The 23,831-nt window shown below is 45.7% G+C and overlaps 1 protein-coding gene across 14 annotated transcripts in view; it reads right to left on the bottom strand.

Annotated features, from left to right (window-relative positions):
* The window catches only part of MIB2 (MIB E3 ubiquitin protein ligase 2), a 111,673-nt gene that overhangs the window by 61,761 nt on the left and 26,081 nt on the right, over positions 1-23,831 (bottom strand). For 12 of the 14 annotated variants that reach the window (XM_043531499.1, XM_043531500.1, XM_037881018.2 and 9 more), the window contains 2 exons: positions 11,383-11,701; positions 7,213-7,384 (listed from right to left, as the gene is read on the bottom strand). In XM_043531499.1, the coding sequence (XP_043387434.1) occupies positions 7,213-7,384; positions 11,383-11,629 (419 nt within the window). In that variant the 5' untranslated portion in view covers positions 11,630-11,701. Of the gene's footprint in view, positions 1-7,212; positions 7,385-11,382; positions 11,702-16,666; positions 16,774-23,831 lie in introns of all 14 variants that reach the window. The other 2 variants (XM_043531494.1, XM_043531495.1) reach the window with 1 other exon arrangement.

The raw sequence follows: 23,831 nt of genomic DNA, 5'->3' as shown, positions 1-23,831 counted from the left end.
GACCCCCCTAGTGTGCTTGCCAGTGCTTAGGGCCTCTTAAATCCTCGGATTACCGAGCCTTCGCACACACTCACGTGCCTGTCTCGTCTCGGCTTAGCCACAGAGTTCATCCACTTGGGGTCCAGCAAGGGAGGGAAAGCGGATGGCCATTTGTTACACAAACACGTCCCACAGGCTATTTATGGAGCACTTTTCATCTGCAAAGTCACAGGGGAGCCCTAACGATGGTGATATACTGGGGCAAAACAGTTCATAGGACACAGCCATGTCTCTGGGCCAAGCACACAGAGCTAATGGAGCCAGGATGGAAGAGACACGGACAGCTGGCTACTGGTCCGTGGGAAGAGGGGATGTCCCATGTCAAATTAACTCCCTCCTCCCCTTGAAGGCCAATGCAGTTCCATTGAGGGGACTGTGTTCTCTTGTCACCCAAAACGCCAACATTCAAATCCACCCCATGGGGCCACAAATAAGAGAGGTGGAAGTGGTGAAAATGCTGTAACAGAGCCAGCAGTTTCTGGAAATGGTTCCACTGAACCAAGATCATGGGACGCTGCAAACTCTGGTGGGCTCTCCCCCGAGCAGCTTCCTTGCTCTAAGCGTTCGTGCTCATTAACACCCAAATGGGCTCAGCGCAGCACGTTGCCCGAGGCTTGAAAACAAAGTGCTGCTACGCTAGGGGCTGTTCATTTCCTAATCCTAAATAATCAAAAGATCCCCACATCCAGAAGGAGAAAGGAGATCAGAGCTTCTAAATATTAAGTCTATCGTAGCCTATTTAAAACAAAAAAAAAAACCAGTTACAATCTCCTTTTAACATGCAGGCTTTGCAGGTCTCTGGAGAGCTGCCACAGGTTCCCTCTTCTACTTTACAGAAAAAAAATTAAAATGAATGATACAAGCCACATTCTCTTTGCAGCTTTCCCATTGGCACTGCTCAGGGTTCACTGATTCATAAGTAGGCAAGTTTTGTTCTTCGGCAAGGCTGCCCCCTCGTCTAGGGAATGTGCTTTTGCAGCCGAAATATCAGATGTTCAAAAGAGGCACTTAAAAAAACCCACAACACCAGGAAGCATCTATGTGGGATCTCTTTTTTTGATTACTTCATTCCATTTTTTACATCAGGGCTTTTACTCCATTCTTAACCCGAAACAAGACTACAGCAGTTAAGACATAAAAAGTCATGGAATTCCCCTTGCACCAAAACAAAGTTATACCTAGTCTCTCCTACTCCCAAATTGCTAAGCATCTCTTAGTAAAATTGCTTCATGTAGTTTGGCAATTCCCAGCGTGAAGGTTGTTGCATAAAAACACGTACCTCACAGTTATATTACAATATCCTGCAGGGTAACAAACAAAAAAGCACTCTGATATCCTGCCTCCCTTCTGAGCCCAGTGGTTTGAAGAGTCACTATGTGTATTTCTGATTCATTTTTAAAATTGCAGCCTTCCACAATAGGAAGCTCCCACCCTGTGTTTCTGGAGCTACAATTTCTCTGACCCATGCAGACCTCACAGAGTAAATTACAGAGACACTGAACGTAGCAAACAGCATGAAAAACCAAGTGTGCAACCTAGATACAACCATTGAGCTTCCTTCTCTCCCTATGTAGACTCAAGAAAGCTCTCTCACATCGCTGTTAGGTTTGTGCTGGGTCCTATTTTGTCATCCATTCCATACCTGGAGGGACATGGCTCAAGCTAACGTATGCTCCATTTATTTGGGATTACTGTGGGTTTAAACACAATGTGAGATACAGCTCATGAGCCATGCCCACACACCTCCCACTACTGCTAAAAATCCATCGTTCGATCTGTGCCATGCTCCCCCACCCCACAGCAGAACAATCCACCGTGAAAAGGAAATGGATGGAAATACGAGCCCTTTCCTACTGGACTGAGCAAAACTCGAACTCAAAACAAGCAAGATGAACAGCAGGTGCCATGCACCCTTACGCTCTGCCTGGCAGTGGCTACTGGATTCTCTTCCCTGCATCTTCAGAGACAACAGGACCATGGTGAGGGGGCCAATGGGGACTTTTCCTCCAGCAAAAACCCACTATGCCAAGCTGTACGTGGGACGCAAGCGGTGCGCAGGCCTTGTGCAGGCCCAATGCCCATGGTGAAGGTCACTCACATTGAGCCAATAAGGGCTGCACGAATTGGCCATTAGTCTGATTATGCCCAGCCTCCATCCTTCCTACTGCAGGCCACACTCATCTGTTGAGTCATGCCAAATTAGGTCTAGACCCTGCAGTGAGGCCTGCCCACATGGAGTTCACTGCAGGATTGGTGCATTCAACTGTAGGCTCTTTGAGGCAGGGACTGGGCTGTCACGTGTGTTTGCACAGCAGCTAGTATGATGGAGATCTCCGTCCAGGCTGGGTTTTTGGGAGTGACCAGAATAGAAATAAAATAAAATAAAATAAGAGGCCCAGAGCTGCAGCCTAGGATCCAAGCCAGAATCTTTTCTGAAGTCCAGTGTCAAACTAGTCAATAATGTTTCAGGGGCTTTCCTCCCCTCTCTCACTTTGGCTAACAAAGTCCTCTTTGGAAGCTAGAGACAGGAATTTCTGCCCTTGCAACAGCACAGACACAGGGCGGGCGTGAGAGGATGGTGCCAATTTTAAAAAGCAAAAAAAAATTGAAGCATTTTTGTTGAAAAAACTGAAAAACCAACAGCGCAACCATAGGACTCTGGTGGTCTTTGCAAACTGCCACGTGCAAAAAGAACTGTGTCTGAATTCTGGGCTAGCCAACCTTGGCTGCGTTCCTTAGATGCTTGCAAATGGTGCTATCCCACTGAAATCAATGGGAGTTTTGTCTTTGGTTTCAATAGAAGCAGGATTAACACCCTCGTCCCCTGAGATATCGGTGTAAAAAGTCCCTCATAATCCCGATATCCCACCGAACACATATCATAACTCTGATACCATAACAAATATTCCCCTGAATGCAGTCGCATCCTGTGAAAACAATGCAAGTGCCTGACAGACTACTGGGAGGAGGAGGATAGGATTAATTGAGTGTGTTATGGAAGGCTGGACTGCAGAGCGAACAGGTTTTATGGAGGTAGCAATCAAAACAGGTAGTGACCTGCAATTCTGCTGCTTAACGTACGAGTCCCAACCAGACCGAGTTCAGAGGACAAGGCAAGTCCTTAATGCTGTAGTTAGGACTTGTCTACACATAGAATTGTTCCTGATTAACGCAGTGCAGTTACTCCTGTTCTGGAATAAGAGTGACTTGTTCCTGTTCAGTTTAATGCACTTTCAAAGTGAGTTAAGATAAACAGGAAGGAATCAGTCTGGGTGTGTCTACACTGCACAGTATACCTGGGGTCTGTCATATGTTTATGCCCAAATACCCCTAATGTCCACACACAAAGCTCTCTAACATGCACCACCCCCTGGCCAAATCTGGGCTCAGTGGCTGACTCAGGGGAATATGTACAAGCCAGCATTCTGGTATAGCGTTTGATCAAGCCTGATTCCCTCTGCATTGAGGTCACAGCTGAACTCATGTTGCCAGTTCACATTTAAATAGTCCATCAATACTATCCCACAATCCCCTGAGTCTGTCTATTCTGGCCCTTCTATCTCCAAGCTTCCCACTTGCCTCCTATGTACTGGAAGCAATTCCCTGCTTTACATTCACTCACTGAGTGTTTAACCCTCCATTTTCACACGAATTGCCAGATTTTCAAGCCAGCTAAGCCAGCTTGTTGAAGAACTGAGAAGATGGCCACCACCCACCATGCTGCTAGCTGGCCAGAGGAACACACCAGGAGTTTCGTCAACATGTTGTGTGAGGGCTGCAAGAGTTATGAATTTAGCAGGACTACAAGCAACATGCATTTATATGAAGCTGGGAACTCCCCGGCTAGCTGCCTGAAATGCCCCATTTGTTGGCTGGCTGTGAGCGTTTCCAACCAAGCGTCAGGGGATGGACAGGCAAGTTGGGATTAAAAACTGAATTCTGGGGGTGTTCACCAGCAAACACAGTCACCTCATGGTAATCTTACACCTTCATGAGTTAGCGGAAGCTGCTGGCAGAATTAAAATGCAATGGGCCTCTCTCATTCAATGGCAGGACTCCTGTGAAAAAACAGGAAATTACACTAGCTCCATTCTCTGTTGCAAAGCTATTCTGAAGGGGAAAAAAATATATTGTACGTAAGAAAGACAATTGCAGGAAAAAGGGTAAAAAACAAAAAACCCCTCTCATCTCAAGCCTGAGAAAGTTCTGAGACTTCTTGGGGAGAAGATTGTCTCAGTATGGTGCAAAAAAGGACCCGTGTGCCCAGTCCAAAGTGATTGTTAGAGTTGGCTCAGGCAACTCTCTGTGCACTAGACTGTAAAACTGCCGCCCTCCCTGTGCTGTCTTGGTAAATCCAAGCAGACCAGGCAGGAACAGGTCCAACAGCTTTATTGGCAGTTTGCTTCATATTGGCACCATGTGCACCACTGCCCAATTCCAGCAGCTCAGGGGTTCACATTGTATTGTGGCCTTAAGAGGACAAGTTGATCCATCTGCCTCCTTGCCCATATAGCATCCTCAGAAAAGACCACACGTTCTGTATACAGGAGAGTTGGGGAGAAAGCTGCCCAGCAGCCACCTTGATTTAAAAAAAGGGCGTTATTCTTGGGTGTTCCCGATCAGGGTCAGAAAGGATGGCAGAGCTGGCATTGAAAGGTATGCATGGTATATACAGCAGTGTCCTATGCAATCATTGCAAGTCCATGGGAATTGGAGCGCTGAAGTTGACGTGTCAGCACAGCCATTTACAGTAATTGTTTTTGGACTTGGGATCATGCAACTTAACGGCTAAGCTCTAAACCACTCTGCTGAATGGGATGAATGATTACTTCTCTGTAGCATTGCAAGAGACTAATTATTATATGCTGAGAGAGAACGCATTGCAGGAATCCCAAAGCTCATTTCACAATGTTATCTGGTTGGATTGTCATATGAATGCAACCGTGAGAAATGTTCTAATCTTAATGGATAACACAAGCCGCAAGGCTCAGAGAGACAGTCTTCTTCGACAGAACATCAAATGATTTGCATCATTTTGCTAGAACTCTGAACGGTGTCCATGCTGATTCAATTCCACAAACAGAACTTCCATTAACTCCAATGGGAGTCACTCCCACGCAAGGGAAGGGGGTGCAGTAAGTCACCTATGTGTCGATTGCATAACATACCAGGAGGCCTTAATCTTTAAAAAAACACCCAATATAATAAAACGTTTGCACTGATATGAAGGAGAAAAGATTTTGCAAATGTGTCTTTCAAGGGGGGAGGAGAGGGTACCTGGCTCACCAGGGCAAATACTCATCCAAAAAGGATTATGGAATTCAGCTACAGGTCAGACTGCTAGCACCCCACCTGATATGCTACTGCCAGCCTCGGCGTCTTGTGCCCCTCAAAGCTTTGCAGTCAGAGAGGAAGGATGGCCTAATCGTTAGGGCACTAGCTGATAATCTGGGTTCACGTCCTTGCTCCACCTCAGGCTTTCCTTGACACCACGGGTAAGTCGCATCATCGCTCAGCTCCCCATCTGTACAATGGGGACACCAGCCCTGCCCTGTAGGACTGTTGCGAGAATAACTATGTTGAAGTTTGTGAGGAACTCTGATACTAGTGTAAATGAAGGCCATGGAAAGGCCTTCGGTGGCACTGATGCACTAGGGATTTACTATTTGTATTATCGTAACGCCTACCGAAGCACATCCCCTGCACTCTTCCTCTCTACAGCTCACCCATGATCAGGCCCTCTGCATTCCTTCGACATTACTTCCCTCACTAAACAAACACGATTCACACACCAGAGGCCAGATTCTCTCTCCATTGTCCTGCCACCTGTGTAACCATTTACATCACTGTGAAGTCTGGGTAAAAGCCTATCAACTCAGAACAGTAATGATTTAGTCCAATTTAGCACTGGTGTAGACAGACCTACCAGGTAGTGTCTGGGACAAACTGGCAGGATCCAAGTACGCTCAGAGTTATACCTCAAACTCCAGGCTTAGCTACTGCAAGCTCAGCGGACTCATCCCAAGTGCTGGGTGGCTCATGGACCACAAGACAGGGAAGAGGAGAGGTTGAAGTTTGGAGAGAAAACTGGGAGGTGGTGAAGGACTGTTGTGAATGACTGCTTTTCCTCCCCCCCCGAATCCCAAAAGCAACAGTTTTTATAAACACTGTGTGCTGCATTATAGACAATCAGGAACTGCATTCCACTATAAAAGTGAAGAGGAATTGCATAGACAATGAGATCTAGTGGTTAGAAAGAAGGGGTGCTGTGGAGAGAGGGGAAAAGGAGCTAAGAGAGCCAGGACTCCGGGGTTCTTCTCCCTAATCTGGCAGTCTGTACCCATACATCCATGGGCAAGTCATCCAAGGCTCTGCAAACATTAAGACTCAAAACATCCTCTGTACAGCAATAGGTCAGTATTAAAATCCCCTTTTCACAGCTGGATAGTAGAGATTCAGAGAGGCTAAGTGACACTTCCAAGGTGGCACAGAGAGACTGTGACAGAGCTGGGAGTCTGTTCCCCATGACAGCATACACCCAGCAGTTGGGCCTTGCATTGTCTGCCTGTTACAAGTTACAGCAACAGTCGTGGACATCAATGAGAACAGCTTGGTATACCTTTGGATGCTTGATAAATAACATAATTGTGAACATTTCTCCAGAAACACTAGACGTCTCTGTAAATGCTAAAAAGATGGCTCCAGCACACAGTACAGAGTTAATCCAGGGGCCCTTTGCTGTTAAACAGGCAGTACAGAGTGTGGGCCTGATTCTGGAACTCTTGCAGACAACGGAACTACCCACAGACACTCAGCGGTTAGACAAGAGTACAGTGCAAGATCCCGAATAGCAGAGCTGGTTGAAAGTTTACATATTTCAAGTTTGTTTTGGTCTAAAAAGTCAAGCAAATTTTTGGCAGAAACACTGAACATTTAACATGACTTTTTCATGAAAATTCTGTTGTGTTTTTTTTTCCAAAATCCAGAAATGTTTCAATAAATTACATGTATTTTAAAACAAACAAAAACTTTTCTTTTCCCCAACCAATCCTACTGACAAGAATACAGGCGCAAGCCTCACACTCTTCCGCAAAGCTCCCCAAACAGCTCCCTGGGACTTTCACAACTCAACATGGTTAACTTTCATCATCTGGCGAGCAGCCAAGGACTTACGGTCGTGAGTGGGCAGTCTCGTAGCGCTCAAAGGCGTGGGAGGTGTCGTGCTTGTTGTTCATGTAACACTGCGTACACAAGTCATAATCAAAGCACACCTTGCACTTCCACCGCATGCCTCTGATCCCGTGCTTCTTGCAACAATCGCAGATGATGTTGGGATGGCGCACACCTAAAAAACCCAAATACACACACAACCCATCAGAGGCTGAATGCACTGGACAGAGCTCAGATGGCATTACTTAGAGCCCAAAAGCGCGTCGTGACCCTGTTTGAGTGGGGTTGTCAGGGCTGGCATTAGACTTGCTGGGGCCTGGGGCTGAAGCCAGAAGTCCAAGCCCCACCGCCCAGGGCTGAAGCCGAAGCCTGAAGGCTTCAGACCTGGGCAGTGGGGCTCAGGTTACAGCCTCCACCCACCCAGTGCTGAAGCCCTCAAACTTTGGCTTCGCCCTCCCCAAGGGGGCGGGGTTCGGGCTTTGGCCCCCCTGCCCGGGGTGGAAGGGCTCAGTCTTCAGCCCTCCTTCCCGGGGTCGTGTAGTAATTGTTGTTGTCAGAAGGGGGTCGGAGTACAATGAAGTTTGAGAACCCCTGACTTAGAGGGTACTCCGAGTGCTGTACTGTCGTGAACCACTTTCAGCAGGTTCCTGTACAAGAGGATCTGAAGTTCCCATTTCACCTTCCTACCCACACCCTGCACAGAGAATACGTTGGACTGTTTATTGTTAGGAAATGTTACACCGGCAGAGTCCACTCACAAAAGGTGATCGGCTTGACACACTAGTCCTGCTGGAGGGGCTGCAGCTCTACTTGTTTTAACTCCTGCCAAAGCCTTTAAACACTGCTTTTATATATCTACAGTACTTCTATGCCCCACTCCGACAGTATCTGAGCACTTCAGTCTTCCATGCATTCATCCTCACTCCTGAAAACTTTACTATACTATTCTAGCGCAGAGGTCCTCTTCTGGCTCCATCTATAGGAAGCCCAAGGGGATGTCTTGTTAGCCACAGACAATTTGCTATCAGTCGCTAGACAAGGGCAGGCAGGCTTTAGGATCCTGGTACCCCAGGAAAAGAATCCTTTGGTTCCCTCCCTCTGCCTTTCATCTGAGGCACGACAGCAGGTCTCCATCTCTTCCTTTTCCCAGGTCGCCTCCATCTTTCTCCTCGGTCTTCCCTCCTCTCCCCACTAGCAGTCATGACTGACTCCTGGCCAGCTGGCTTCACAAGCCACCCCTCAAGGCTGGAGGAAGAAGTAGAAAGCTTTTCTGCAGCAGTGCTTAAGCAGGATGGTGCCCCCCAGCCTTGAAAACTGGGCTGGCATTTCCAGACACGCCCAGGAGAGTTAAGCACTCGGATCCCACTGACACTCTCTGGGTTTGGGGAATCTCACCTTTTGGCAAACCTTAGCCATCAATGCCCTAGGTGGCTGCCTACCCAGCTCATGCTTAGAGCTGCTCCTAAGAAGAGCAGCAACAAAATAAAGCGGCCCGTTCTTCCTGCTTCCTCCACGTCGGCTTGCCTGACCGAACCTAGCCACGCCTCGCCAGCCTCTGCAGGAGGAGGATTAGGCTAATGGCTCAGCCTGGCACGCGAAGCAGAAAGGGTGTCAGATCAGAGCGCTCCCCACGAAAACGCATGATCTTTCCCGCAGCCACTGGCAACCCAGCACTCACGCCCCAGCCCAAGCATCACTCCAGTGAGATTGCTTGGGAAGCTTTCCTATGGAACGGTTCTCGCTTTTCAGCCCTTCTGATGTTGAACACGTGTCTCAGAGAATTTGAAACATATCTAAGCAGCAGCAGTGCGCACACAGTACTGGGGAGCTTGTTCTGCATTCATGGGGAGGGTTACTTTGAAAATGAAGTTTTAATAATGGTTTAAGATGCGAAGTCTCAACAAGAAAAGGGGCCTTGGAAGCTCAGCGAGCATCTGTATGGGAGCACCTCCCATTTACTCTGGATTAGCGGTTAATGGCTGCTTTCAGTGCCTTTTTCATGCTCTTGCGACAGAAGAATAAAGCAAATGAACTCAAATGCTTCATTAAAATGATGTTACATGGGAGCAACTTTTGATTTTCTTCAGAACAGTTTTTTCTGCTCACCAATGAAAATCTTTATTAAATACATCAATTGCTTTATCAAAATGTATTTCCCTTTATTCTCCGATCACAGATGCACACAAAACCCAGGAGTAATTCATTAAAACAGGAATTCTCCATCTCCAGACACCAGTCTCCTCTCAGATTTCATTAATAACAATTTAAAATCAGGGACCCAAAGCAGTCACAAGTGGATCCCTCCCTTACATCCTTCTGATCACTGGCCCAAGAATATTGGAAATCGTTTACATGACCCAGCAACATTGGTAAAACTATGCCAAAATGTTCAATTCTGGCTGCTTAGAGTGAGTCTCCTAAACAGGAGAAGCTTGATTTTCATAGCTCCCGAGGGATCTGGGATTACACAGCAACTATGAAAATCAGGGGCATTTTTATTTTGGTGCCTACATACCTCAGGCATCCATATCTGAAAATTTGTTCCCACAATCCTTTGCAATAGTTTCCTACATATGTTCGGTATCTCTCTAACTGCTTGCATTAGAGATCAGGGGGTCAACTTCTCTGCTCAGCTCTCCTGGTGCAAGTGCGGAGCAACTCTAACTTTGAGTAAAACATTCTGGATTTACATTGCAGGCAGAATTTGACCCAAATAGTTTATATTACATCTGAAAGCAGCCTTGAGTCTCTGCTTCCCAATAGTATAAAGCATTGGTTTCTGGCTTCAGGGTTCTCAGGACAATAGCTGCTAAAAGTCGCATCAAAAATCAACTGCAAAGCAGAATAAATCAGAGAAATTTTAGGCTGATACCTGGCATTCAAATGATATAAAGCATCCACATCTGGTCCCAGAAACTTACAAGGTATCTATCAAACCATGTAATGGTATCTCAGATCTAGCAGTAAGTTTTGTAGGCATTTTGCCAGTCCTAGACTTTGGGCTAGTGCAATTTTCAAGCTGTTGGAGTCAAACACAAAGGTGATGGAAATTAAACTGCTTTTCTTTAGAGTTGGTTCTGAGCTGCAAAGTTTGAGTCTGTTAGCAAGGATAGCTTTAGCATGGTTTCAACAGTACCCACAGAAAGCAAAAACGAGGGTGCAAAGACAATGGATTTTTTTTATACTTCATGGATAGGTATCTGCAGGTTCATATTAATGATATTTATGAGGGCAAAGCCCACTGGTACTGCAGCTCCTTGTGTAAGGTCACAATACCCGGACCTGGGCCCAGCCCAATGGAACAGGAGCCATTGCTGCCGGGTGAGTATGGGGCAGGATCACTCTCCAGCTCCCCTCCACACCAGGCCAGGATTAGGTTTGCTGGGATGGAGGGTGGTCAGTGCCCCCTTGGTGGGGCGAGGAGGTGAAGGGGGATGACGCTGACCTATGGATTTTAGGCTGCCCCCCATGAATTTACAACAGAGTTTAGTACAGTGCACCCGCTGAATCCAGAAGCTACATCTGGCCTGGGGTCAGACCCTTCCCAAAGTCCTAGGGCTGCTTGGACCTGGGGTTTGGCTTCAGACCAGCCTCTGCTTTTTAAGTAGCTGAGGTTTATCTTTTCCCCACCACCCCTTAAAAAAAAATATTGTTGTTTAGGTGAAAGCGCTGGGCAGTTGTGCTCTGTCATTCTAAATGTGAGAATATTTAAAGGCGTGAAAAGACAATGAGCCAAGAGCAGGGGACAGAATGTTTGACGAAGACCCAGGTGACTTGTTGGGCACGTATGGCTACTACCGTGGCAGCCTAGTTCACATGCTGTCTCTGACGATATTTAACCTCCCGTGATACTGGTACCTTGCCCAGCACTCTGAAAATGGAAAGTGCTAACACTAACGAATACACGCAGAGAAGTATTATCTTCCTTTTACAAATGAATCAACGGACACATATTTAGTGATTCTCCCCCTCCCGTGTCACAGAATTCGTATGCCGGAATTCCTGGCTCCCAATCTACACCCATACCGAGTTTCCCTAGCAGCTCCGAGACCTAGAGATGGAGAGGATGGCTGTCATTTGAGCCAGACATTGTGTATGCTAAAACAGAAAGCTTTACTGAAATACATGGCTGCACCTCTTGTCAATGTCCAACTAATATTTCATTGGCCTTACCTATTTGTGCATTATCGTACAGAAGAAGGTCATAGGCTCCTTGGAATCCAGTCCGATAATTGGTTCTGGTCCCTTGATCCCACTGGACCACCACAGTCCTATCCGGTGTTGTTGGGCTGCCTTGCCGGCCAATCTCAACTACAGTCCCAACGTTCCCTTCGCCGTTGTCCTGATTGCCCCATTTCCAGTCAATTCCGCGGACCACCCGCATCCCGACCTGCATGCTTGCATATGGGTCCAAGTCCATCACGCTGTACGGCGGCCCTCACTGGCAGGGAATCTCAAAGGCAAGACAGAGGGAGCCGTGTGCCCAGCACACCTAGTAAGAAAGCACACAGTTAAGACACATTGTACAGCAAGGCACAAGACTTTCACAGCAAGGTGCGCGTGTAAATCATTTTGGCTAAACAAACTAGGCCTACAAGGGCTCACTGAATTAATGTTTTTCTAGATTCTGCATTTTCTGCTCAAGTAACTCAAACCCAACAGGTCATCTTTGGTCAATTCAGATTCCCCCTGCCTCTCCCCCGCCTGCACCAAAATGGTTGAGAGCTGCTTTGGGTAGCAAGGTGTTATACTACAGAAGAACATCCTGGAACTTCAAATAAAATTCTCTCCCTTGCAGACAGGGTGTGAAATCCTGGTTCCATCGAAGCGAATGGAAAAATCTCCCAGACATCAATGGGTCCAGGATTTCATCCAAGCTGACAACAATTTCAGCATTTAAATTGGTATGGATCTTAGCTCTTTCCTCAGGCCCTCAAACAAAACTACATCTACTCACGTAGTGCTCTGTTATGAACATCTGTCCCATCCATAATGTTCCCCCGGCTTGAGAAGCTGGAGGAAATGAAAGGAAGGAAAAAGGCTTCTCTTCCCCACCAACTAGGGTCCTGTTACCAATGCTGGTTCCCACCACACTGTTAGACCAGCCACAGAGGTTTCATCACATGGATGTGTGCAGACACTTCTGTTTGAGGAACTCTGCTCCCTACCACTATGGCCTCAGCCTGAGGTTAAACCAAAAAGACATTTGAAACAGCCAAATTTCACCTGCTTTCACAGAAAACTGCCTCCTTCCCCACCTCTCCTGAAAACTGGGCCCATAACAGTGTCCACGAGCCCAGTTTAGAGTGTATAATAAAACCCAGAAATTCAAAGGAGTTCCTTCTTTGGGAGCACGTTGCACAGCTCTGATCGCGACAGGGCTATGAACAAAGCCAACTCCAGTTTGTGCTTCGCTCCTCCGTTCCACACACCATGATCTGGTGTAGCGTCTGTGCAGCAGCTTGTGTTTCGTTACAGGAGCTGCAGTGTCATTTTAATCTTTCCTTATCGCACTGGTATCCCAGATCTGGTTGGTATCGTAACCAATTTGCAGCCAGCTAAGATTTTATGGTTATAGGTATGCTGCATGCCAGGGCAAACTTAGAACTTCCCGCTTTTCATCATGAACGGAGCACAGATCATCTTCCTCCAAAAGTACAGGCCCCTGCCAAGGTCCAACATTTTCAGTGCTGTGGGTCGGAAGCTCATCATAGGGCACCGCCGCAATCTACCTACTGAAATAGGCGCTCTACAAAATGGTGTCCCCTGCACAGCGTGACCGCACACACACACTGTATATGCAAGGTCACACTGCATGGAGGATTCCTTTTTGTAGAACAGGTCTGCTGGAGAGAGGAGGGGAAGGGATGTATTTGGGGGTTGGAAGGAGTTGGTCCAGTGGGACCACCAAGTTGGACCACCAAGCTTCCTTTAGTTGCTATCAGTATAGGCCCCATGACACATAGTTCAGCAGTCCTGATTCCAACACTAGAGGGCAGCAGTGCTCATACACTACCCAGTTCGTTTCCGTATTATAGAGGTTTCACCAAAAGGTGTTCGAACTATTTATCTTCACTATGGTTACAAACTAATAAAGGCCTTTCAAAATCTATCCTCCACTCCTCCATTGGTCGAGAATTCAGTCATTCAAGCATTTACATTTAGGTCATCTTCAGAAGACCAGAAAGCAAACTGTAGTTCTGTAGACTATGGAAACAATAAAGGAGACTGTAGCAAAAGTTTCTGGGAAATAACAGTGTGTCAGAACACTGCAAAAATATATTGACAAGGAAGCCTAGAACGCACTGCAAGGATTCATGTGGCTTTCATTCCTACTTATCTATAAGATCAATCCCAAGACAAAAAGAGTGCAGGGAAGAGTTATAGCCTGTTACAGGGAGGTGTGTCAATATTCACAGCAAGCGTTAAACAGTCCAATTCACAGGGCTCAACTCTCAACACAATCAGTGAGTCATGATCAAACAAGAAACCAGGCACAGAAGCATCATCCCCACTGGTAACATTTTAAAGAGGGAACGTGCACATAAACTGTACTGCTTTCACACATTAAATCAGAGTCCCTGTCTTGGTTAACAGGTCTAAGATTAGACCCGCACCCCTATAAATAGTTTTCGTTTAAAATATGGGGGCGGGGGGGAAATAACCCAAAGCCTTAGCCTTTGAAAAGCCACACTCAGCAACATTTAAAAAGTAAACTTCGTCTTTGATGGATGAGCCATCAGCAAGTCAGGGCAGCCTGGAGGGAAAGTATGTCACAGCTAGGGCTGGCTGCTTGTCATGGCAGAAAAGAATGCTGAGGTCACAATTTATTTAAAAAAAAAAAAATGCAGCAAGTTAAGGGAGGGAGGTCATGTGGTCTGGAGCCAAGTTATTTTCAGGCTGCCACAAAGGTCATCAATTAGTTTCAACTGCCATGGTTGTTTTTGCAAGGATACCTGTCCACTGGGAACAGAACTGAGATTAAAGAAACCCATTTCATGCAGGTAGAATAACCATCAGATGGTAACAACCTCCTGCTGCTACTGATGCTGGCTAGATTTGAACTGGTGATCCAGAGGTGAAGGAATCTCCAGCCTACCCCCAAATCCCTAAATCAATCTAGTTCCTGCCTATTCCTGGTCTCCCCCAGCCATTCAGTACCCCAGCACTCATTCCCTCCCAAATACTGCATTAATATTATTCATTGATCTTTTGCACATACAGGATCCATGAAGACAGGTTTCAGAGTAGTAGCTGTGTTAGTCTGTATCCAATTTTGCATCCGATGAAGTGAGCTGTAGCTCACGAAAGTTTATGCTCAAATAAATTTGTTATTCTCTAAGGTGCCACAAGTCCTCCTTTTCTTTTTGAGGATCCACGAAGCCTCTGATTTTCTTTAAGACATTCACTGTGTTTCTCCAGTAAGACAGATTTGTCCTGGGCTGGAGATGGATGAAAATTAGAAATAAATAATATTCATCCAGAGAGAGAGAGAAAGATGTTGCTGGGATTTTAAATTTTAACAGCAACTTATTAACACTAGCATGGCTATTTTGATTTCCAACTAGAGGACAATGAAGGATTATAGTTTGCAATTACATCCCTGTCCCATTCACTAACTTCAAACTTTAGTCAGTTCAGTAGATTGCTTAAGCAATAACCTTTCTTCTGAAACAAGAGTAAAAATCCTGCTCTAAAAAGGGGATTACATTTGTCAGTCTTGGTTAAATGATTAGTGAACAGTCTTTCATCAGAAAAGTCAGGGAAACCCTCCCCCCCATTTCTGTGATTTGAAGAAATACTTTTATTTAAAATATAGGGTAAAGTTTTCAAAAAGGACCTCAATGACTTAGGAGCTAAGTCCCATAGAAAGTCAATGAAACAGACTCCCAAGTGCTTAAGTCTCCTTTTCAAAAGTGACATAGGAGTTGTCATTGAGGTGAAAATTGTATTCTTTGGCTTTTAGCTTAACGTTTTTTTTTTTAATCCTAATAGGTCATTCAGTCTCTTCCTAAAGATCTTTGTATTTCTGAATGAAGTACTAAAGAGAGCTAAATTCTGCTTTCAGATGCCGTTGAAACAGCTCCCATTCGGCCCTAAATGTTCATAAATGACATTTGCCATGAATTGTCACTTGAAACTAAGCCCTTTTAGAGGCAGGTGGTTAGAGATACGCTGCAGAATGATGGGGCCAGAATAAAAATGGCTGCAAGGATAGGAAATGTTTTTGCATTGCCATTTATGTGAACTAAAAATAGAGATTAAAATGGATTCTGTATTATTTCTGATATTAAAGAGGAATTCCCGCGATGAGTAACGTTACAATACTGCATATCACACAAACATTCATCCATTTGACCATCGTGTTCCTTGTAATTTCTGCTAGTTAGTATTTATTGTAGGTGATACTTAGTCCAGACTAAACGCAAGATAAAGTCTTTGGCACCAGTCTCAAGATGAACACACCCCCTTCTTCTGGTCTATCGTCTCAAGATAGTCTATCCACCTTCTGCTCTCATGCCATAGCCCAGCCTGGGCTCCTTTGAGTCTCTCTCCAGCAAGCAGAGACTCCCCAGGGCTTCCTACCTGCAGTCCACCTCCTAGCCAGCTGGCTTCTGTCCTATCTCCACCCCAGAAGCCTGATATAGCCCCATGACCTGCCTTTATTCATTTTCTCCACCTTGGGAGGCGAGCTAAGTGTGTCACAGCTGAGGCTGGACCCATCTCCCCATGACAGCCCTCCATCTAGATGTCCAATCCTGCAAGGTGCTGAGCATCTTCCGGTGATTCCAGTGGGAAGTGAGGGCGCTTTCCATCTTGTGGAATCGTGCCCCAAGCCTGACCGCAAAAGTGCAGCACCAGACTTCGAAGGCAACACACTCTGCCGCTGCTATAGCCACCCCTCCGCGTTCAAGTTTCTTTTTCTTTTTTTGTCCTACGTGGTGGAAGTGAAAAGATGTGGCGGGAATAAAGAGTCATACACTAAGCCAGACAAACAAACCGAGGATCTTAACTGCATTTCAGGATTCTCTGCATACTGTTCTTGGCACTAGATCAAAATGTTTCTTGCTCATTTCTTTCACAAATGTCTGAGGAAGGTTCATGTGTCAAATACGAAAACAAACCACTTCTGAAGCTGCTAGGCTGAACCTAAAGGGCCACTGTCGATTATGCTCAGAGAAGAGGCAACTGCCATGACCCAGCAATACAGACCCAGCTATTAGCAGGAAGATTTGTAATAATCATAGCTGCATCAACTGTGAAATCAAACCAGCTTTGGAAATTCTGAAGTGAGAGGATTTGGTTTAAGAATTAAAATAGATAGGATACAAATCTTATTCCATCTCTGTGCATTGACCAAGTCCATAACCCATCAACTATCCCAGCATTAATGTCCAAACTCGCTGAGCATCTGCACTCCCTGTCTGGCCCTCCCCCACAGAGATTACCAACCTACCTGTTGATATAGCTCTGTCCTGGCCTGTCTCCAATGTCAATATCATCTCCAGTATTTTGTCAGTAAAAGTCTGGTAAGGAAATATCCAGATCCTCCCGCTCACAGGGCTATTAAAGGGCAGATGCGGCAACATCAGTGTTCATTCACATACACTGCAGCTGCCCGCTGGTTTCGTACATTTGCACGGAGATGGTTTATTAGTGCTTTGCTGCTCTACAGCGCTTTCAAAGCCTGGATCTCGATGGGCTTTACAAACACTAATGAATTAAGCCCCTGGGGAGCTAGCTCACTATTATCATCATCCCCTTCCCATACTACAGATGGAAAACCAAAGGAGAGAAATGACTTGTCCATAATTACACACTGAATCAGGTGTAGAACTGAGTGTGGACCTCTGAGGTAACTACTAGATCACATTCCATCCCATGCAGTGATTTACTGCTGGATTTTTAAAACATTTCTTCGCTCTGTACTGTCTGTCTGTTGGTTCTGGTCAGCCACTCAAGATTATTCCATAATTAGGTAGGAAACAAACTCTGCTAACTCATTTAGTCTGAACACACCATACCAGCATTAAATTACAAGCTATTTGTTATTTACAAGAGGGGCCCCACTGGCCAGGGCACATCTTAATTTCAGTTTAGAGTTCAACCTTTGGGAGGAGGAAGTGTTTTCTCCCCTTCCCTAAATATGGTGCAAACACAGTTCAAAGAGCATGTTCTTTGCAGCCATTTTGCATCCCAAACCAGGTCACAATCCGTGAACATACTCAGCACTCACTTCCCCTACCACAGCTAAGCAGCCACCTCTGGATCTCAGCCACTCTTTTGTTTTGTAACCTAGCGGGCCAGGACGGCAATGCAAACATGTTTCCCCATGTACACCACTGAGCCTCTCTCTCATATTTGCTTTGATCGGGGAGAAAAGGGAAGGTAGAGGAGGCCTTAGTTCTTCTTGCTTCCTCGTGTTTAAGAAGACATAAGAACATGCGTGCATGGCCAGGACAGGGAAGCTGTATATAAAGATAATTTGAGATTAAGTTTTAATTTTTGCAAAACTCCCTTCTCAGAGACAAGTTTCGATGATTCAGTGATTTAACACACAAACACAGACACACACAGGTGTATCCTGCACAAGTTTTGATTTTGCCGCCCAGACATTGAACTGTGAAGGAACTCTGCTAAAGAAACACCTGGACTCTCCAGCGTGCAATGCTATTAGCAGGAAGATTTGTAATAATCATCGCTGCATCAACTGTGAAATCAAACCAGCTTTGGAAATTCTGAAGTGAGAGGATTTGGTTTAAGAATTAAAATAGATAGGATACAAATCTTATTCCATCTCTGTGCATTGACCAAGTCCATAACCCATCAACTATCCCAGCATTAATGTCCAAACTCGCCCCTCATTGAGGTTTGAGACTTACCAGTAACTGAAAAATAGGAACCGTCTAAGCTTCTTCCCTCAGATTGGCCATTTCTAGAGTTTCACTCCAAGACCTTCTCTGGCCAGAGACATCCCACACCCTTTAGACACTGGTTGGAGACAGTTAAACCCACAGACCTGCATAGCTCAGCCGTAATGACCCCAAATCATAATGCAGGGTTTCAGCCCCTGAACGGAGGGTGACACAGCATTAGAGCCATGCCTGACAACAAGAAGGGAGGGAGAGCACCACTTCATGGAGAGCCCTTATAGGTCATCTAGGCCATTCGCTCCTCCTAAGAGACATTTCTGGATTTATTCCCTCTGATATAGTTTACTAAGATCCCAAAAGCATGGTCTGGCTAGAAGCCTGGGACATGTCAGACAGGATCAGAGCCTAGTAGGTAGATATATTTATAGCATCCATCCATCTTGTGGCTTAGAAGTTTGCAGATGGAAGAGACTGCTAAATCATGGACTCTTACAGTTCCACTTGACAGAGTTTAAACGTCTGGCTACCCAATCTAACGCACAATCCAGACCTCTATTACTAGCCTTTACAATGAAATCTGAACTGGAGGAGGCTTGGGGGGGGGGGGGGGGGGAATCTAGGGCTGTCAAGCGATTAATCACAATTAATCGCACTGCTAAACAATAATAGAATACCATTTATTTACATTTTTTGGATGTTTTCTACATTTTCAAATATATTGAATTACAACACAGAATACGACGTGTACAGTGCTCACTTTATATTATTTTTTATTACAAATATTTGCACTGTAAAAATGATCAACAAAAGAAATAAATATCTTGCAATGCCAGCTACAACAGTGCCATGCGAACCCCTGTCCTCACTTTCAGGTGATCTTGTAATTAAGAAGTGGGCAGCATTGTCTCTTGTAAGTGTAAACAAACTTGTTTCGCTTAACAATTGGCTGAACAAGAAGTAGGACTGATTGGACTTGTAAGCTCTAAAGTTTGACATTGTTTTATTTTTGAATGCAGGGTTTTTTGTACATAATTCTAAATTTGTAAGTTCAACTTTCATGATAAAGAGATTGCACTACAGTACTTGTATGAGGTAAGCTGACAAACACTATTTCTTTTGTTGATCATTTTTACAGTGCAAATATTCGTAATAAAAAATAGTATAAAATGAGCACTGTATACTTTGTATCCTGTGCTGAAATAGATATATTTGAAAAGGTAGAAAACATCCAAAAATATTTAACAAATTTCAATTGCTATTTTATTGTAGAACAGTGCGATTAATCGCAATTACGTTTTTTTTAATCAACAGCCTTAAAAATAACTTATTCTCAGCTGCCTGGCTCTGGTGGGAGACAGACTTTTGGGTGGGGGTGGGAATAGCCGCTTCCCCTTCAGAGCATGGACAAATGAGATGCACAATCCACCATCCGCATTAGCAGCAGCCTCTCAACTCCAGTGCTGCAAGGGAGGAGATGGAGACCACACAAGAGAATTCAGGTGATGGCTCCATGGCTTTTCAGTTGTCTTTGACATGGGGGTGGCAGGGTTCCCAGGCATGCCAAAAGAATCCATATTGCTGTCCTGCTTGCTAATCACCACTGCAATTCCCCGTGTTACCAAACACACAGTACCAGCAGAACAAACACCTTGGGGCTCTCTGGACTACTGACAGCTGCTGTAGGCATCTATATGCCAGAGTATGAGGAGTCCTCTCCCTCCACCCCATGACTCCCACCCGTTAGATCAAATCCTTTGCAAACCAAAAACAGAGCCTTCTGCTTTTTCCATCAAGTTACATAAATTGTCTGCACACTGTCCTAATTATAACTGCCCCAACACCGGACTATTTCAAAAACATGTTTAATGATCCAGTCGCTGCTCTGTTTAAACATGCAGCACTAATTCAGCGAACATCTGGCACAATCGTAAAAATAGAAGTGAGGTTTGAAAAAAAATAAACTAAACAGGAAACATACAAACAAGCAGCTCAAGTGGCTGCAGCATCACTTCATGATTTCAGACACACCACAGCCTTTCCATCGTGTTCTCATTTTACCTGTCCCATTCCACTTGATTTGTTTGTATAACCAATTTTTCCCCAATATCACACACGCTCTTTAGACACAAACACGAATCACAGCCGCTTGGCAGGTCCTGTGGAATGATCTCCCCTCTTCTGGCCAATAGGCTCTAAGGCCAGCAGGGACCACTACGGCCATCGAACCGGATCTCCTGCAAAACACAGGCTGCAGGACTTCCCCGAAATAATTCCTGGAAGCAAAGGCCTCGATCCCGTGATGAGCACCATACGGGTGCTCACAAAGAACTCACTGCAGGGTGGGGATACACAGCAGCAGGGAAGGGGACATATCGGTTCACATGGAACCGACTGTCCATCGTGTTTCAATGGGTTTGTCCACACTGGGGGGGAAAAAAAAAAGATCCGAGGCAGCGAGCCTCAGAGCCCCGGTCGACTGACTCGGGCTCTTGGGGCTTACGCCATGGGGCTAAAAATACCTGGGTAGACATCCAGGCTCAGGCTGAAACCCAAGAAGGGGGGGAGGTGCTCAGAGCCTAGCCTTCAGCCCACTCCCGAACATCTACACTGCTATTTTTAGCCTAGGTGCCTGAGCCAGCGGACCCGGGGTCTGAGACTTGCTGTTGTGGGGTTTGTGTTTCCACTGTACATATACCCCAACCTTTACAAAGCCCCACAAAATACCACTCCAGCCTCCCTCTCATCTCTTAGGTCTCTCTCTCTCACACACTCACACCCTCCTCCATCACCCTGTTAAGTCTCCTTTCCCCATTCCCATCCGCCTCTCCCCCCACTCCAGATGCTATCACCTACCCATCGAACACCTTCCCATCTGTTTGCCTCACCTTTCCTGCATTCAAGACCCTTCTACAGATTTCTGCAAGGCCCAAACTAGATACACACGAGAGAGTAAGGCCTTGACGGATGATTATCTCCACACTAAGGAACGGTGACCTTTGCGAGGACAACCTTTGCAGCCAGAGGCCCACACGGTCCATCACAGCAAGCCACATGCAGGAGAGGATGCATTCTAATTACAGACTGCAGGCCGTGCAACTTTCATGACCTATCAGCCATGACCCGCTCCCACGCTGATCCCCAGAGAGGCGATTTAGGGCTGGTTTATTATTCCTCTCCCTGCTCCCCCCAGAAAAGTATGACATGTGCTCATCTTATTAACCCAGCAGGAGTGCAAACCCAAGAGGAAAGGAAATGCTGGCACTATGGCAGCCCCCGGCGCTCCAGAATGCCCTTTGCATTATTGGTCAAATGGATGGTGAGCTGTGAAAGAAACCACGAAAAACCATTTTTATGCAGGCAAAATTAAAGGAACAAAATGTCTCCATTTACAGATCCACTCGAATGCTTTCAAATCCTCCTCATTCAGAAAAACAATGGCTGGTAAACCAGCTACAGAGCCCTAGAAGCAGGGAAAAAAATTTGAATAATCAGGCCTTTAAACACATCATCATCATCAGTGTTGTCATTGGTTCCTGCATGTGCGATGTCATCAGTGTGCACAGCTGGAAAAATTATATATATTTATTTTGCAAGACTCCTCTCTCATTTAGATTAAATCTTAATTACAGCCCAGCTGTTGCATTTAAAGTGACAGCTGCCTTTACCAAGCAAATTGAAAGCCTCTTTTCTGCCCAGAAACAGGCAATTCCAAATCCACCCCATCAATAAATAAATAAAGCAGGGCTGGATTTCGTTGTGTTGTTGCTTCCATTCTGACAGACCCTGGCTATGAAATCTGCCTGGCAATTTGAATAGGTTAAGCTGGTTTTTATTCAATGCAGTGACCCTCGCACCCCAGGCTTTAAAACAGATGGGCAGGACATGCAAGCTAGCCAGAACATTTCCAATGCACAGTTACAGTTGCATAAAAACCCTGACGTCTTCTGTTGAATGCACCGCTCTGGGGTAAGACTTCAGAGGAGCAGACAGGAAATTAGGTGCATAACTCCCATGATCTCCTCTTGATGTCAAACCAGGGGATATTTGGAACTGCCGCCAAAGAGAGGTGATGGCAATGTTTTTTGAGCTTGATTAAGTTGGAAGACTGGAAAAACAATGCAGCACCTTGGCTTTTGTGCTTCAACCAACGGCTTCACAAAGCCCCTGTGTACATTTTTAAAGGCTCTTCACACCAGTAAGGCAGGGGGAGGAATCATTTATGCCTGGGGGATCACTGATATTAGCAACAAAGCAAGCCAGGTATTGCTTTTATTGGAGTGTGTCCATTAAGAGGACCCCTGCATTCCAGAGCCACATCACTTGGAGCTGCCCATTTCACTTATCTAGGGGAGTCAGCTTGGGATTGATTCTGGGAGAGACAATTTTGAATGTGCTTGGAAAGAAAAAGCTGATTATTGGCAGACAATAGCCACCCCTTACACTAGTCTGTGTTATTACTATCTCCCTATGGTGCAGCTCAGCTGATGTTAGCAGGAGTGCCAGTGTGGACCAGCTACGCACGTTCCAGCCACCCTGCTGTCTAGGGTGGACCCAGTGAAAGGTCTAGGTGTCTGCTCCGGATAGCAGATAATACTGGTGTAGATGCAGCCCATTCATGACCTTTGAATCAGAAAGTCACAAACCTGTCCAAACCCGGGTATGGCGGATGTCCTTACATAGGCACTAGGGTAGGTTGCCAAAGGCACAAGTGACAATTAGGTTCTCCCATGGGCTTTCAATGGGAGTTAAGACCTAATTGCTATTTGTGTTTTTGAAAATCTGCCCCAGCAGCATCCTTTCATGCTAGTGCATCTCCTGGCTCCCCCGATCCCCCGGCAGCCGTCTTTAGCCCCTGAAGAAGAGCTCTGCGTAGCTCAAGAGCTTGTCTCACTCACCAACGGAAGTTGGTCCAATAAAAGAGATTACCTCAGCCACCTTGTCTCTCTAATATCCCGGGACCAAACACAGCTACAACACCACTGCACTTGGCCCCTAAGACATTCTACAAGTAAGCAGTACAGGATACCAAGGTGCCGATGTTGACAAGAAACTATGAACACAACATCCCTTTGCAAATGCTGGATGCAGGGCCAGTTCCAGCCAGGCCGGGCACCTCTCTACCAGGGGAAAAACTGAAAGGCAAGTGTGATGTCTAGTGTTCATGGAGTGGAGCGGGAGCTACTTGGTACCCTGTGGGGCACTGTGGTGTTTAAAAATAACATCCAACAATGACAGCAGAATTAGCGAGGCCTAAGAATAAACTCCTCCTCTGGCCATATACCACCTTCAATGTCCATATACCACCTTCTGTTCAATGGAACAGAATACAACATTTTGGGCAAATAAAAATGGTTAGATTTCTGTTCAGTCTTTGCAGGGTAACAACAGAACTTCTAATAACCTTGTCTCCTCTTATGCTGTTTTCCAGTTCTCGCTCTGTTGGGGACGGGGGCAAAGCGAAATGAGCATATGCAATCATATTTCCATCCAACAATTTATAATGCAGCACTCATACTTCTATTGTGGCACCCTATGGACTTGAGGCATAACTGGACCATCACATATATAAATGTACGTGGACATTCCAGGGAAGATCAGATTTATTTTTAAGTCTTCTTCAGTGGAAAAAAATGGTACATCAAATGACCAGAACAGAGAAGCATGGCCTGAAAACACAATTATTGGCAAGGAACTCCCACTGATTCACTGCATGAATTTGGCCAACTCACTCAACCCCTCTGCCTCAAC

This window comes from Chelonia mydas, chromosome 18, assembly GCF_015237465.2.
Source record: "Chelonia mydas isolate rCheMyd1 chromosome 18, rCheMyd1.pri.v2, whole genome shotgun sequence".
NCBI lineage: Eukaryota > Metazoa > Chordata > Testudines > Cheloniidae > Chelonia > Chelonia mydas.
This window is presented reverse-complemented; position numbering and strand designations above follow the sequence as displayed.